Raw genomic sequence first — 13,948 nt, 5'->3', positions numbered from 1 at the left:
ACAACTTGGTTACTGAAGTCATATTTTTTACTGTCAATTTTGGAGCGGTTAATATTAAGTTTAAATCTGTTGTGTGCTCTTGTGTTGTTGTGGTTGAAGCTGAAGTAGTCGCCGACAGGCAGGACGTTGCAGCATATGATCTTGTGGGCAATACGTACTTAAATCTTGTTTAAGGCGTCTTAGTTCTAGGCTTTCTAGGCCCAGGATTGAAAGTCTAGTCTCAATATACATTTGTGATGCTATGCCAAATTGGGGGTGGGGAGAACTTCCAGTCTGGAAGAAATATTGGTGTGACCAATATTGAGCTAACTGCAAGCTCAGGACAATTCTAGAAGTTCCCGGTAAATCATGTTTTTCTGTCTTTATGCAACTCGGATCACATTAAATGCCATACAGACGTTACATTGAGCCATAACGTGGAACCTGTTCACAAACGCGGAGTTGAAAAATTGAATTCTCCGTCCATTCCAGTTGCATCTTTTTCAAGAGCTGTCACATGCTATCAAACAATGTAGACTGCTTTTGCTTGCTAGGTATGTGTCATGAAAGTGTTTCTAACACTGAAAACATGTTTAAGAGGTCTCTGCCTTACAAGAAAAGAGCAGCTACTGGGCTTTGAACCGTACTTCTGTGGGTTGATGTTTCTTTTCAATTCAATTCAATTCATTAGATTTCCTATGCCTTGAACAGGATGGATTTGATTTAAATCAAGTCGATTTAAAACAGGATATAAATCACAATTTAAATCACTAGTAAAAAGGCTTAATTTAAATCAATTTGATTTAAATCATAATTTTTAAAGAGCAATTGTCATTTCTGTCCTGCACTGATTGACAGTCCCAATATTGCAGAATATACAGCCCCGTGCTACATAACTAAGCTCAATTCCATGCTGAATAAACTAAATTATTAATGCATCTTGAATATACAATTATCTTTAGATGGATTTTTACTCCAAAAGCATTTTATTAAAATAAATTTAATTTTAAAAAATCTGATTTAATTTTTTTAAAAAATCCAATTTAATTTTTTTTAAATCATTTTTTAAATTTTTTTTAAAAAATCATTTTTTAAATTTTTTTAAAAAATCATTTTTAAATTTTTTTTAAAAAATCATTTTTATTTTTTTTTAAAAAATCATTTTTAATTTACGGTATGAACAAAAATAAATGAAGACCATGTTTCCTAACATAGGGTTTTCAGCTCTGTTTTTAACTGTTCAAGGCATAGCACTTTATAATTGAGTAGTTATCCATTCCAGACCTCTTCTATAGATCTGTTATGCCCCAAAGCACAAATGAAGCGGAATCATGCAAAGATACCTTTCATCTAGTAAGCCCGTGTCTTCTAACCTCCCAAAGAATAAATAATATTTTTAAAATGCTAAATAACAATGACTTGGGATGCAGCGTGGATTACAACCGATATCAAATTAAATCTCAGGAGAGTACTTTAATCATGCTGTGAATTTCTTGAGCTGTTTTAAATGGGAAAAGTGGTAATGGACCAAGATTAGGCTATTTTTCTTGCTAAGATTCAATTCTGCTAGGATTCCTTTTAAGTCAGTTCAATAAAGGGAGGATTTCCCAGGAAAGATGAGTCTTGGAATTAGACAGGTACCATCAAGTATTGGCATTGTTTGATCTAATTAATAAAGCCAACATGTAGCTCTCTGTAATTTAACACATGGAAGAAGGAAATGCATTGATAATATTAATACAGTTCTTGTTTCTGTCAGTTCCAAAATCTTTTGGGGGCAGGGGGCTTAACTGCTTTCCCCAAAATTTAACAAAAACTGCAGGCCAACGTACTTGAAGTATACCCAGAGAAAACTTAAGGGAAAACATAAATGTGTATAGTGACACTGAATATTGACTTTATTTTTTCCTTCACTCTACTGGTACAAAGAAATGTTAAGTACCAGTAGGGTACTTAACTGTACATGAGGAAGCAAACTAAGAGCGAGGTAAGTCAGAACCCACCCCTGAGTATCATCTACTCTCAAAGCAGGTCCAGTATTGAAGACTGCTGAGAGGTCAAGAATAATGAGGATGGTCACACTCCCCCATCCTGCTCCCACCAAAGGTCATCTAAGAGTATGATCTCAGTCCCATGAACCCTGACTAAAAAGGATCCAGATAATTTAGTTTGCTCTCAGTTGAATAATAATTACTGCAGCATTTACAACTTTTCCATTATTTCTGCCTGCCCTGTAAGATCCAACAGGGTGAGCAAATCCAATCCCTTAAGCAATGTGTCTGGTGAGTTTTAGAAAGAAGGCCTACTTTGTTGTGGTGCCTGCCTTCTAAATAGCATCTTTCCCCAGAGACTATTGTCCCAGCTCTGCAAACCTTTATGCATTTAAACCTGGCTTTTCCCCTAAGCTCTAGGATAGGTTTGTTGGTGTGCTCGTTTATCTTATAGTATGTGTTTTCTTCATTCCGTGCTGTTAGTTTTGTTACTGTTGTTGCTGCTGTTGCTGTTTTAGCTATTGCATTAATTTTAAATGTATTCCATCCAGAATTGGCTTTGAGTTGGGCAGACATGTAAATCAAAATAATAAATGAACACAGTACATTAGTCCCATGCTATACCGCGCTTCACCTACTGCGGCTTCACTTCATCGCGGGTTTTCAAGAAATATTAATGAGAAAAATCATTCGCGGATCTTTGCTGGTTCGCGGGTTTCTGAGGAAGTCGATCGGCAGATTTAAACAGCCCGCGGAACTCGATCGGCAGGTTTTTTTAAAAAAAAATATCTAAAATTGTAAATACTGTATTTAAACACTGTATCTAAAATAAATACTGTGTGGGAAGGGTTTATAAACACTTAAAACAATGAAAACTTACCAAACAATTACAATATAAATACTTAAATAAGTACTATCAGTCGATAAATTCCCCATCGCGGATTTCACCTATCGCGGACGGGTCTGGAACGTAACACTAGCGATAGGTGAGGTCTTACTATATTGCTTCATATGTTTTCTACTTGATTTGGTGAAAGTATATGGGGTTAGCTGAACAACAAACAAGGAAGAATTAACACTAGCTAATGCTAGAAGAAAGAAAGTTGTTACTGTTGAAGGACATATAATACAGCTTTCCCTTTAACATTAGCAGACTTTCAAAATGAAATTAGCATCAGTTGGATGGAGTAAGCGATGGGGGATTTTCCTTGCTTAAATTCTGGGGGGAAAATCCTTCCCTGGAGGGGCTCTTTATGTGGGGAGAAATTAATGCTTTTAGAACAGGGGTCTCCAACCTTGGCAACTTTAAGGCTTGGGGACTTTAACGTGATCACTGGCTGAGGAATTCTGGGAGTTGAAGTCCACAAGTGTTAAAGTTGCCAAGGTTGGAGACCCCTGCTTTAGAATGAAGTGCTCATGTCTCAGAACAGGTAAGGGCTAAGCTTGACCAAGAGACTCAAAGCACGGGAACTCAACGTCCAACCCATCCTTTTAGTGAACTTTGAAATTACAATGGAACTTAATAAAAGTGACCGATGATTAGTTTCACACTTACGACTGTTGCAGGATCCCCATGGTTACATGATTAAAATTTGGGCACTTGGTAACCAGCATGTATTTTTGATAGTTGTGATGTGTCAGGGTCCTGTGATCATTATCTGTAGTCTTCCCAGTCAACTTCCGACAAGCAAAATCAATGGGGAAAGTCAGATTCGCTTAACAACCGCACGATCCACTTAACAACCACAGTGATTTTCTTAACAACTGTAGCAAAAAAAAATAATCATCGAACGAGGCACAACTCATTTAGCACTTGTCTTGCTTAGCAGAGTAAATTTGGGACCCAACCGTGGCCATAAGTCAAGGATATCTCCGGGACCGCCTTCTGCTGCACAAATCCCAGCAACCAGTTAGGTCCCACAGAGTTGGCCTTCTCCGGGTCCCATCGACTAAACAATGTCGTTTGGCAGGACCCAGGGGAAGAACCTTCTCTGTGGCGGCCCCGACCCTATGGAACCAACTCCCCCCAGATATCAGAGTTGCCCCCACCCTCCTTGCCTTTCGTAAGCTATTAAAAACCCACCTCTGTCGTCAGGCATGGGGGAATTGAAATATTCCCTTCCCCTAGGCTTATAAAATTTATGTATTGTATGACTGTATGTATGACTGATCTCTTAAATTGGGGTTTTTAGATTTTTTAATATTAGATTTGTTTACATTGTCTTTTTACTGTTGTTAGCCGCCCCGAGTCTGCGGAGAGGGGCGGCATACAAATCTAATAAATAAATGAATGAATGAATGAATGAATGAATGAATGAATGAATGAATAAAATAAAATAAATAAAATAAAATAAAATAAAATAAAATAAAATCTGCTTTCGGGCGCTCGGTCTAAATCAATATGAAGGATTGCTTTGGCAGGCTTTCAAGGTTCTGCCACAATACCCTATTTGCGGTAAAGTTCATTCCCGAAATCCAAGCGATCCTTGTTTCCTAAATTAGGCTTTGGTGCTTGACGCTGTTGGAAACATTTGGGGTTTGATGCTGCTGGAAAAATTTGGAAAGAAAGGTGTCAAACTCTTGCATATGGCATATTCATTGTTTTCTTATTTTAGCTCCGGGAACGTATAAATAGTAAGTTATGCATTCAAATTTACAGACAGATTTCATGATTAAATATTCTGCTCTGTTGAAGCAAATTGTGTCGTGTTCTGTCCATACTTCCAGAAAAGGTGTTTTTCTTTCATTTCCTTGTACTGACACGTTTGGGAATGACAGATATGGGGTAGCACAGCAGAATATTACTCTTTTCGAAACATTGCAGAGATGGGATTTGTGGAAATATGGAAAAACTGTATTTTTCCAGACCCAAGACTTTATTTCCACATACATGCAAGCAGCCATGTTTAGTGTTCGGAAACTTCAGATCGTGCAGAATGTGGCAGCAAGAGCCATTGTGGGGCTTCCTAGATTCACCCACGTTTCTACAACACTCCGTAGCCTGCACTGGGTGCCGGTCAATTTCCGGTCACAATTCAAAGTGTTGGTTATGACCTTTAAAGCCCTACATGGCAATGGATCAGAGTACCTCCAGAACCGCCTACTACCGCACGAATCCCAGCGACCGATAAGGTCCCACAGAGTTGGCCTTCTCCGGGTCCCATCAACTAAACAATGTCGTTTGGCGGGCCCCAGGGGAAGAGCCTTCTCTGTGGCAGCCCCGGCCCTCTGGAATCAACTCCCCCTGGAGATTAGAACAGCCCCCACCCTCTTTGCCTTTCGCAAATTACTCAAGACCCACCTATATCGCCAGGCATGGGGGAACTGAGACACCAACCCCAGGCTTTTATATTTTATGTTTGGTATGTATGTGTTTTATGGTTTTAATTGTTGGGGTTTTATATATCTTTTCTTTTAATATTAGATTTGTTTACTGTTATATTGTTTTTATTATTGTTGTGAGCCGCCCCGAGTCTTCGGAGAGGGGCGGCATACAAATCTAATAAATTGAATTGAATTGAATTGAATTAGATTGCAGCCCAAAATGCACTACAGAAGGAGCATAATTTGACTAAATGGAATTTTATTCCAAATAAACAACAATAGACATCACTGTTGTTTGGTTCCATGCAGTGGTATTTCTTGCTGTTGCAATGCACCATAGGTCAAGATATAATCCAGTACAGGTAACAGGCCTTAAACTGCTTTGTGGTCCACATTATTGGCTCTAAATAAAACAAAATAGTCAGCACAGGACATTCCCTTGGTGAGTCTAAACTTTCAGTACCAGCAATAAATCTTCATACAGGAAATTGTTGCAAATATCATTTTGACTGGCCTAAAGTTTCAGAAGGTTCCATGCTGAGCATAACTCTCTATCTCTCCTGCCTATAGCCTTCATCTTGTATTTAATGGATGATAAAACAGTGTGAAGTACGTTTAATCAGGCCTCTCTTTCCCACTCAAACAAAATATTACTTTAAGCTGTGCTATGTCTTTTGCGACTTTGGCTCTATTGCTGATGATCTGCTAATTTAAATAAATAAAGTAAACAGAGGGAAGATGGATACAATACAGTGGTACCTCGAGATACGAGTTTAATTCGTTCCGGACCTGGGCTCTTAAGTCGAGCAGCTCTTATCTCGAACGACTTTTCCCCATAGGAATTAATGTAAATAATTTTAATTGGTTCCAGCCCTCAAAAAACTCACAAAGTTAGTCTAAATTATGCAGAAAGACATGTTTTTAATGAAGAAATGTACATGTACATATAAATGAATAATGAAGTTTCTTTCACTTAACTTGTAAACTTTCTTAAACTTTTAAATTTACATATGTTCAACTTCTCTGCCACCCAATCCTGTAGGACAGAGGTCCCCAACCCTTTTTGCACCAGGGACCGGCTTTAAGCGATCAAGAGAGGAATGGGTGAATGAATGGACGGAGGGTGGGAAGGAAGGAAGGAAAGAGGGAAGGGACAGGAACAGAGGAAGGAAGCAAGGAAACTTATGAAAGGGGAGAGTAAGAGAGGAATGAGTGAAGGGAGGGAGGGAGGGAAGAAGGTGGGAAGGAGAAAGAAAAGAAGAAATAGAGGAAGGGAAGGTAAAAGAGAGAAAGAAAAAGAGCAAGAAAGAAAGCTGCAAGCACCCCCCCGAGCCCTCCAGGCCGGCTGCAACCTTTTAAAACACGCGCGCCGCTTCGCAGCTGTCTCCTGAAGCCGAACGCGGAAGTTAGCGTTTGGCTTCAGGAGACAGCTCCTTGGCGCTTGTATCTCGAATTTGGGCTTGTAAGTAGAACAAAAATATCTCTCCCCTCCCAGCTCTTATCTCGAGTTGCTCTTAAGTAGAGCAGCTCTTATGTCGGGGTTCCACTGTACTCTGTTTTCCAAAAAACACAAAAACTGCAAGATTTTTTTTAAAATGCTACATGAGTATGAAAGGAACTGAATTTTCTCTTTTTAAGAAATAACCCAAATCGTTATGCTTGGCTTGAGTAATACCATTTGACATTAATGCAGTGGCTTATGTTCAACACGAGAATAAGAGAAAACTCTGTCACTGCAAATATCTGTGAAGTTATTGATTGGTAAGTGGAAATGACTGCATCTACAGCTAGTGAATTTTTAGACACAATATTGAGAAGACCATGTGCAAATCAAAACGTTACTTTGATTCTCCCCCCCCCCCTAAAATTATGGGTAGTGTGCAAAATAGGTAGAAGTGTTATATTTTTTTAAAAATGCTTCAGAGAAGTTTTCAATTCAAGCCAACAGTATTGAACTGTAAATGAGGCGACATGTTTGGAGTGTTTGGAGACTGCAAATTGTGCAAAATGCAGCCGCACGAGCTATTGTGGGGCTCCCAAGATCTGCCCGCATTCAACATCACTCCGTGAGCTGCATTGGTGCTGGTTATGACCTATAAAGCCCTACATGGCTTACGACCAGACTACATACAGGACCATCTTCTGCTTCATGCATCCCAGCGGCCGGTTAGGTCCCACAGAGTCGGCCTTCTCCAGGTACTGCCGGCCAGATAATGTCAAGTGGTGGAGCCTAGGGGAAGAGCCTTCTCTGTGGTGGCCCCAGCCCTCTGGAACGAACTCTCTCCAGAGATACATACTTCCTCCTCCCTCCTGGTCTTTCATAAAGCTTTGAAGACATACCTCTGTCGGCGGGCATGGGGTCCCTGAGTGACGAGATTGTCTCCGGACGATGTTGTTGTGAGTGATTGAATTGGATGAATGTGGATGACTGTGCATGGGGTTCAGAAGTTCACCCATTACTGGTAATGTTAGTCTCTTGCATTTAACAGTCAGGAAACATTGAAAAATTAATGTGTGGAACAATATTCAAAAATTATTGAATACATACCTTCACTTTTTTGTTACAATATTGCTGTTTTCAGCCAGGAAGGTTAAGTCATAATAAGGATGGTGTGCTAAATATCTGCAGCCCATTCACTCTCACTAATGGGAGAGTATAAGTTAAGCAATAATAATAATTGATATTTAATTAATAATAATAATTAAGTCTAAGTAAATTATAGCTTAAAGTTTCGTCCTAAACTGAGATGGCAGTTTACTGTTACCAAGCATGGCATGATTTGAAAATCCAGCATTAAGTCTTCAGAGAGGGGCGGCATACAAATCTAATAAATTATTATTATTATTATTATTATTATTATTATTATTATTATTATTATTATTATTATCTTGTGGTGAGATGGGTGGCAATTAATCATTCAATCAAATAAATCAGTGTTTGCTGGTGGTACACAATTTTTGCTTTGTTAAACCATCAACCCAAAACAACCCATGTCTATGTTCTGCTTTTTCACTTGTTTTTGCAAATTAGGCCTAAATATTTATTTATTTATTATTACTTAGATTTGTATGCCGCCCCTCTCCGAAGACTCGGGGCGGCTCACAAATAGCTCCTATAAATTAAATATAGGCCACATATATTAAATATAGGCCAAATATATAATAGCATTAACAACCTGGAACCCTTGCTTAAAAGTGACATGCCACCAATACTAAATAGGACCGAAGTGTTAATGTAGAGTTGGGAATGAGGTGGCTTTTTAGTATTTTTGCTAATTTTGTATATTTCCTTTTTTAAACAATTAGATTTCTACACATATATTGTTTGTGTTACAATATTGTTTGTGTTACAATATCCTGAGTTGCCTCAAGAAGGTGGCATGGAAGTCTAATAAACAAACCAACCAACATTGAGGTTTTGGTTGGAATTATGGATTTGTAGATTAAATTAGATTTATTGGATTTATATGCTGCCCCTTTCCGTAGATTCAGGGCGGCTCACAACAATGGTAAACAAAACATAGTAACAAATCTAATATTTCGCAATCTAAATTACAGTTTTAGGTTAAAAAATCCAAAAGAAACCCCAATATATAAAAAACAAGCACACAATCGAATCATACACAAAAACTACATGGGCAAGGGGGAGATGTTTCAATTCCCCCATGCCTGACGGCAGAGGTGGGTTTTAAGGAGTTTCCGAAAAGCAAGGAGGGTGGGGGCAATCCTAATATCTGGGGGGAGCTGGTTCCAGAGGGTCAGAGCCACCACAGAGAAGGCTCTTCCCCTGGGTCCCGCCAGACGGCATTGTTTAGTTGACGGGACCCGGAGAAGGCCAACTCTGTGGGACCTAACCGATTGCTGGGATTCGTGCGGCAAATTTTTTGGGGTAAACTTTGTTGATTAATGGGGTTTTTTTGCTTGTGTCATAACGTACCCTTTCTCTATTTGCAGGCACTGAAAATAAGAGAAAATTGCAACTGCCCGTCTTTGCCTGGTCAGGATCCTCGCCTCATATTCAAACTGAGCATGCAGCATCTGTTGCAAGCATCTGAAGGTCAAAAAACCCCAAATATTACTCTTCATGGTTCCGCCCCCCCTCACATTACGCTTCCATTCGCAAAAAGGGAAACCATGCCAGTCGACCCTGTCACTGGAAAATAACACTCGGGACGAAAGCCAGAATATTTCTGGATACTTTTTATCCAAATGCTCATCACACGGTCGATCATATGCCATAGGCTTTTGTGCAAACATTTGATGACAACATTAAGAGAAAGATGTGAATCATGAGTATGATTCCCCTCCCCTGCAATCGTAATGTGGATAAGAAACATGGTGTTTAGATGGATTGGCAGAAGATGGCTTCTTATACACAAGGTTGTAATTCATCCCTCTTTGGAGTTGCCTAAAACCTGCTTTATAGAAGTGGGGTTCTACTTACAAGATAATAAACCAAGGGCTGTCACACCAGATGCTCAAAAACGAAGAAATGATTGTCCAATTTTTTTTCTTATGAAAACACCCATTATTTATATCACATTATAATACCAGTTTTATTGCTATATGAAAAGTCCAGGGGAGGGGGGATTTTTACTTCTGGTACTGGAAGAGTTAAAACCTTGCTTCTTTTTTGAATGTCTGTTTAAAAATGGCTCCTGTTTGCATAGTACATTTAAGTTATATTCATTATTTTATTTATTTTATTTATTCATTTGTCCAATACACAAATACATAAGAAGAAAACAGACATGTGATAATATAAAAGAGGGTGAAAGTGAACTTAGAGGAGAGGATATATGAAAGGAAGAGAATATATAAGATAGGTGAAAGAAAGGAAAGACAATTGGACAGGGGACGAAAGGCACACCAGTGCACTTATGTACGCTCCTTACTGGCCTCTTAGGAACCTGGAGAGGTCAATCGTAGATAGTCTAAGGGAGAAGTGTTGGGGGTTAGGGGTTGACACAATTAAGTCCGGTAATGAGTTCCACGCTTCGATAACTCGATAGTTGAAATCATATTTTTAACAGTCAAGTTTGGCGCTGTTCGTATTAAGTTTGAATCTGTTGCGTGCTCTTGTGTTATTGCGGTTGAAGATGAAGTAGTCATTGACTGGTAAGACATTGCAGCATATGATCTTGTGGACAATACTCAGATGATCGTGTATTGCTCACATATTATAAGCTTTACACAGCTTTGTTCAGCTTGTATTGAATTGCTAAAAAAATTGCACTGCCTGTCTCGAGTAAACTCTGCAATGAACAGCATCTAATTTTTTGACTTCATGTTGAGTTTCTCTTGTATTTCCAAAAGACAGGTTGAGTCGGGTAAAGTTAATCTTGTGTTATAGTATGCTCAACTAGTAACTACAAGGCTACATCCATGTTGTTTTCTTAGTGTCGATAAGGAAGTAGCTTCTTGTTGCCATCTGGGATATTTTATTTTTAAATTTCCAATTTCTTCTCCAGCGTTGGCATTTTCTCTTGGTTTCCCATTCATATTATAAGAAAAAAATCCAATCCTGCTTCGTTGTTGTGATGACTACATATTTTAACCCAAAGTGTTGTGGGAATAAGTCAAAGTTAAAGTAGCAGAGGTTTCATACTTATATCAACGTAAGTACTGCTTGAAGACTTCTTTGATACATTGAAACTTCCATACATTGACAAAAAGCCTTGGAATACAAAACTCTGATGTTACTTTTTCTCAACATTTTCCAGGAAACAAGAAAGGCATGTGGAATTATTTCTGAGTACAGTGGTACCTCTACCTACAAACGCCTCTACTTACGAACTTTTCTAGATAAGAACCGGGTGTTCAAGATTTTTTTGCCTCTTCTCAAGAACCATTTTCCACTTACAAACCTGAGCCTCCGAAACTGTAACCAGAAAAGACAAGGAGAAGCCTCCGTGGGGCATCTAGGAATCTCCTTGGAGGAAACAGGGCCGGAAAAGGTGCGGAGAAGCCTCTATGAGGCCTCTCTAGGAATCTCCTGGGAGGAAACAGAGCCAGAAAAGACGGGGAGAAGCCTCTATGGGGCCTCTCTAGGAATCTTCTAGGAGGAAACAGGCCTACCACCCTCTCTGTGGTTTCCCCAATCACACACATTATTTGCTTTTACGTTGATTCCTATGGGAAAAGTTCGTAAACAGAGGTACCACTGTAGTTTCCTTTATTTCTCACCTATAGTCAGAAATCTTGCCAAACTGAAGCTGCTAATTTCATCACTAAACATGCTCTGGGAATTGCTAGGGAGGAGCTAGGTTCATTCTCTTCCTCCTGACCATGCTTAGCTGCCTCTGCCCTCTGAATCCAGACATCATTCCACCATATGGTTTGCCCACCTGGCTCCCAGTGACAGTTGTGCAGTGATACTTGGGCTTGCTGTAGACATTGGAGCTAGTGTGTGATGGGTAGCAGTTTCATGGAGAATGACTAGGAATAGCTAAACCTTTGGCCCTGAGGAACGGATACCAGGAACTCCTTTGTAAAGTGAAAGCAACAAACTTCAGGGGGAGGTGCCTCCTTCCATACCAGACCCATCCTCGGTGTTCTGCCTTGGAAATCTTGTTATTCTCTCTCCCTATAATCCCTCTTCAGATACCCTCAAGCAGGACGAAGGCCTTGTGGTGCCCTCAAGAAAAAGCAAAGTCATCGCAACCACTTGTTCTTCTCACTTCTCCATTCCATACATTTGTTACAAATTTAGATTGACATAAATCAATCTCTACTTAGGGAAGGTCTATAGTTGTCTGTTGTTCTAACCTTGCATCAAGAAGATGCTTTTCAACATGACCAAGAAATGAGGCTTAAGTTGCTGCTCCTCTTCCCCATGTGATGGTTGCCACTGGTAGCAGATTTTCTGATTCTGACTCTGGTGGCTTTTTGATATGGGAGTAGGATGGTCCCCAGTCTCTTGCCTTGCCTGGGTGTCAAGCCATTTCCTCTTAATCTCAGGAGGTTCTCTGCCTGACCAAGAATCATGCAGTCACTTCTCTGCTTTGAGGGTAGGCACATTCTTTGTCAAGTGGACCAGGTGTCCCTACTTGACCACCTTCAATTTCAGTGAAACTTTGCACATATATTCCTTATGGTATAAAACTGAGGTGTGCAAAATGTTAGCGTAAAATTTTGCACACCTCAATTTTATACCATAAGGAATATACAGTGATCCCTCGATTTTCGCGATCTCGATCTTCGCGAAATGCTATATCGCGATTTTTCAAAAAATATTAATTAAAAATATTTTCCCACCCGATGACGTCACTCTCTTCCTTTCTCATCTTTCTTTCTCTCTCTCTTTCTCTATCTTGCTTCTTCCTCTCTCACACTCTCTTCCTCCCTCTCTCATCTCTTTCTTTCCTTCTCTCTCTTTCTCTATCTCTCCCTCTCTTGCTCTCGAGCGGCGCGTGGGCGGCGGGGAAGACCCAGGGAAGGTTCCTTCGGCCGTCCAGCAGCTGATCTGCTCGGCAGCGCCGCAGCAGCGAGGAGCCGAAGATCCGGGTTTCCCCTTTGTGTAGGCGGCGGGGAAGACCCAGGGAAGGTTCCTTTGGCCGCCCAGCAGCTGATCTGCTCGGCAGCGCCGCAGCAGCGAGGAGCCGAAGATCCGGGTTTCCCCTTTGCGTGGGCGGCGGGGAAGACCCAGGGAAGGTTCCTTCGGCCGCCCAGCAGCTGATCTGCTTGGCAGCGCCGCAGCAGCGAGGAGCCAAAGATCCGGGTTTCCCCTTTGCGTGGGCGGCGGGGAAACCCGGATCTTCGGCTCCTCGCTGCTGCGGCGCTGCCGAGCAGATCAGCTGCTGGGCGGCGGAAGGAACCTTCCCTGGGTCTTCCCAGGTGCGGAAGTAAAAACACCATCTGCGCATGCGCGGCCATGGAAAAAAAAGGCGCGCATGCGCAGATGGTGTTTTTACTTCCGCACCACTATATCGCGAAAAATCGATTATCGCGAGGGGTCTTGGAACGGAACCCTCGCGATACTCGAGGGATCACTGTATGTGCAAAGTTTCATTGAAATTGAAGGTGGTCGAGTGGGGAAGATTCTGAAAATTGGTCCATTTGACAAAGAATGACTCAGTAAACATTTCTGTTCTGGGCCACTGGAAAGAACCCTCCTTTCTTTCCCCCCCCCCCAACCTGGCTGCAGAATTTCCTCTTGCCCCACTTGTTGCACCCCTTGAAATGGGCAACCTCCTTTGGGATGCTCCTCTGCAACTGAGGGAGAAATTACTGCTGCCTAATTTCAGGAGGGCTGTGAAAAAAGACTTCCTCAAAGTTGCAATGCCTGTTAGACCGTGTAAGGTTATGTTTCCTTCGTTAAACATTAATGTGATTAAATATAACTTCATATGTGTAGGGTAGATGAAACACCACTTAAAGTCAGTAGATTTATTTGTTTGGATATCAGTCGATTGGAAGTTCATGAGTTCCAGCTACATGATAAACTCATTTAAATCGGTGGAGAGTGAGACTGTGGAAATCTGTTCTCAGCCATGGAAATTTACTGGGTTGCTGACGCCATTCACTATCTCTCATCTCAACCTATTTGACTCAATTGACCTTGTAAAGAAAACTTAGGCGAAAGTGCCCTGTCTATTGCCTTGAACTCCTGCAGAACCAGCATGATTTAACTTTAATGATTAAACATAAACATT

General features: G+C 40.7%; 1 protein-coding gene across 1 annotated transcript in view; it reads left to right on the top strand.

Moving 5' to 3' along the window:
• OMA1 (OMA1 zinc metallopeptidase) overlaps nucleotides 1-9,787 on the top strand; it is a 46,861-nt gene extending 37,074 nt beyond the window's left edge. Inside the window, exon 9 of the mRNA XM_070746010.1 lies at nucleotides 9,249-9,787. Coding sequence (XP_070602111.1) covers nucleotides 9,249-9,458 — 210 coding nt within the window. The 3' untranslated portion in view covers nucleotides 9,459-9,787. The remainder of the gene's footprint in view (nucleotides 1-9,248) is intronic.
• The last annotated feature ends 4,161 nt before the right edge of the window (nucleotides 9,788-13,948 follow it).

Source organism: Erythrolamprus reginae, chromosome 3 (assembly GCF_031021105.1).
Source record: "Erythrolamprus reginae isolate rEryReg1 chromosome 3, rEryReg1.hap1, whole genome shotgun sequence".
In the NCBI taxonomy this organism is placed as follows: Eukaryota; Metazoa; Chordata; class Lepidosauria; order Squamata; family Dipsadidae; genus Erythrolamprus; species Erythrolamprus reginae.
The sequence above is the reverse complement of the archived record's forward strand: the minus strand, read 5'-3'. Positions and strand labels throughout refer to the sequence as shown.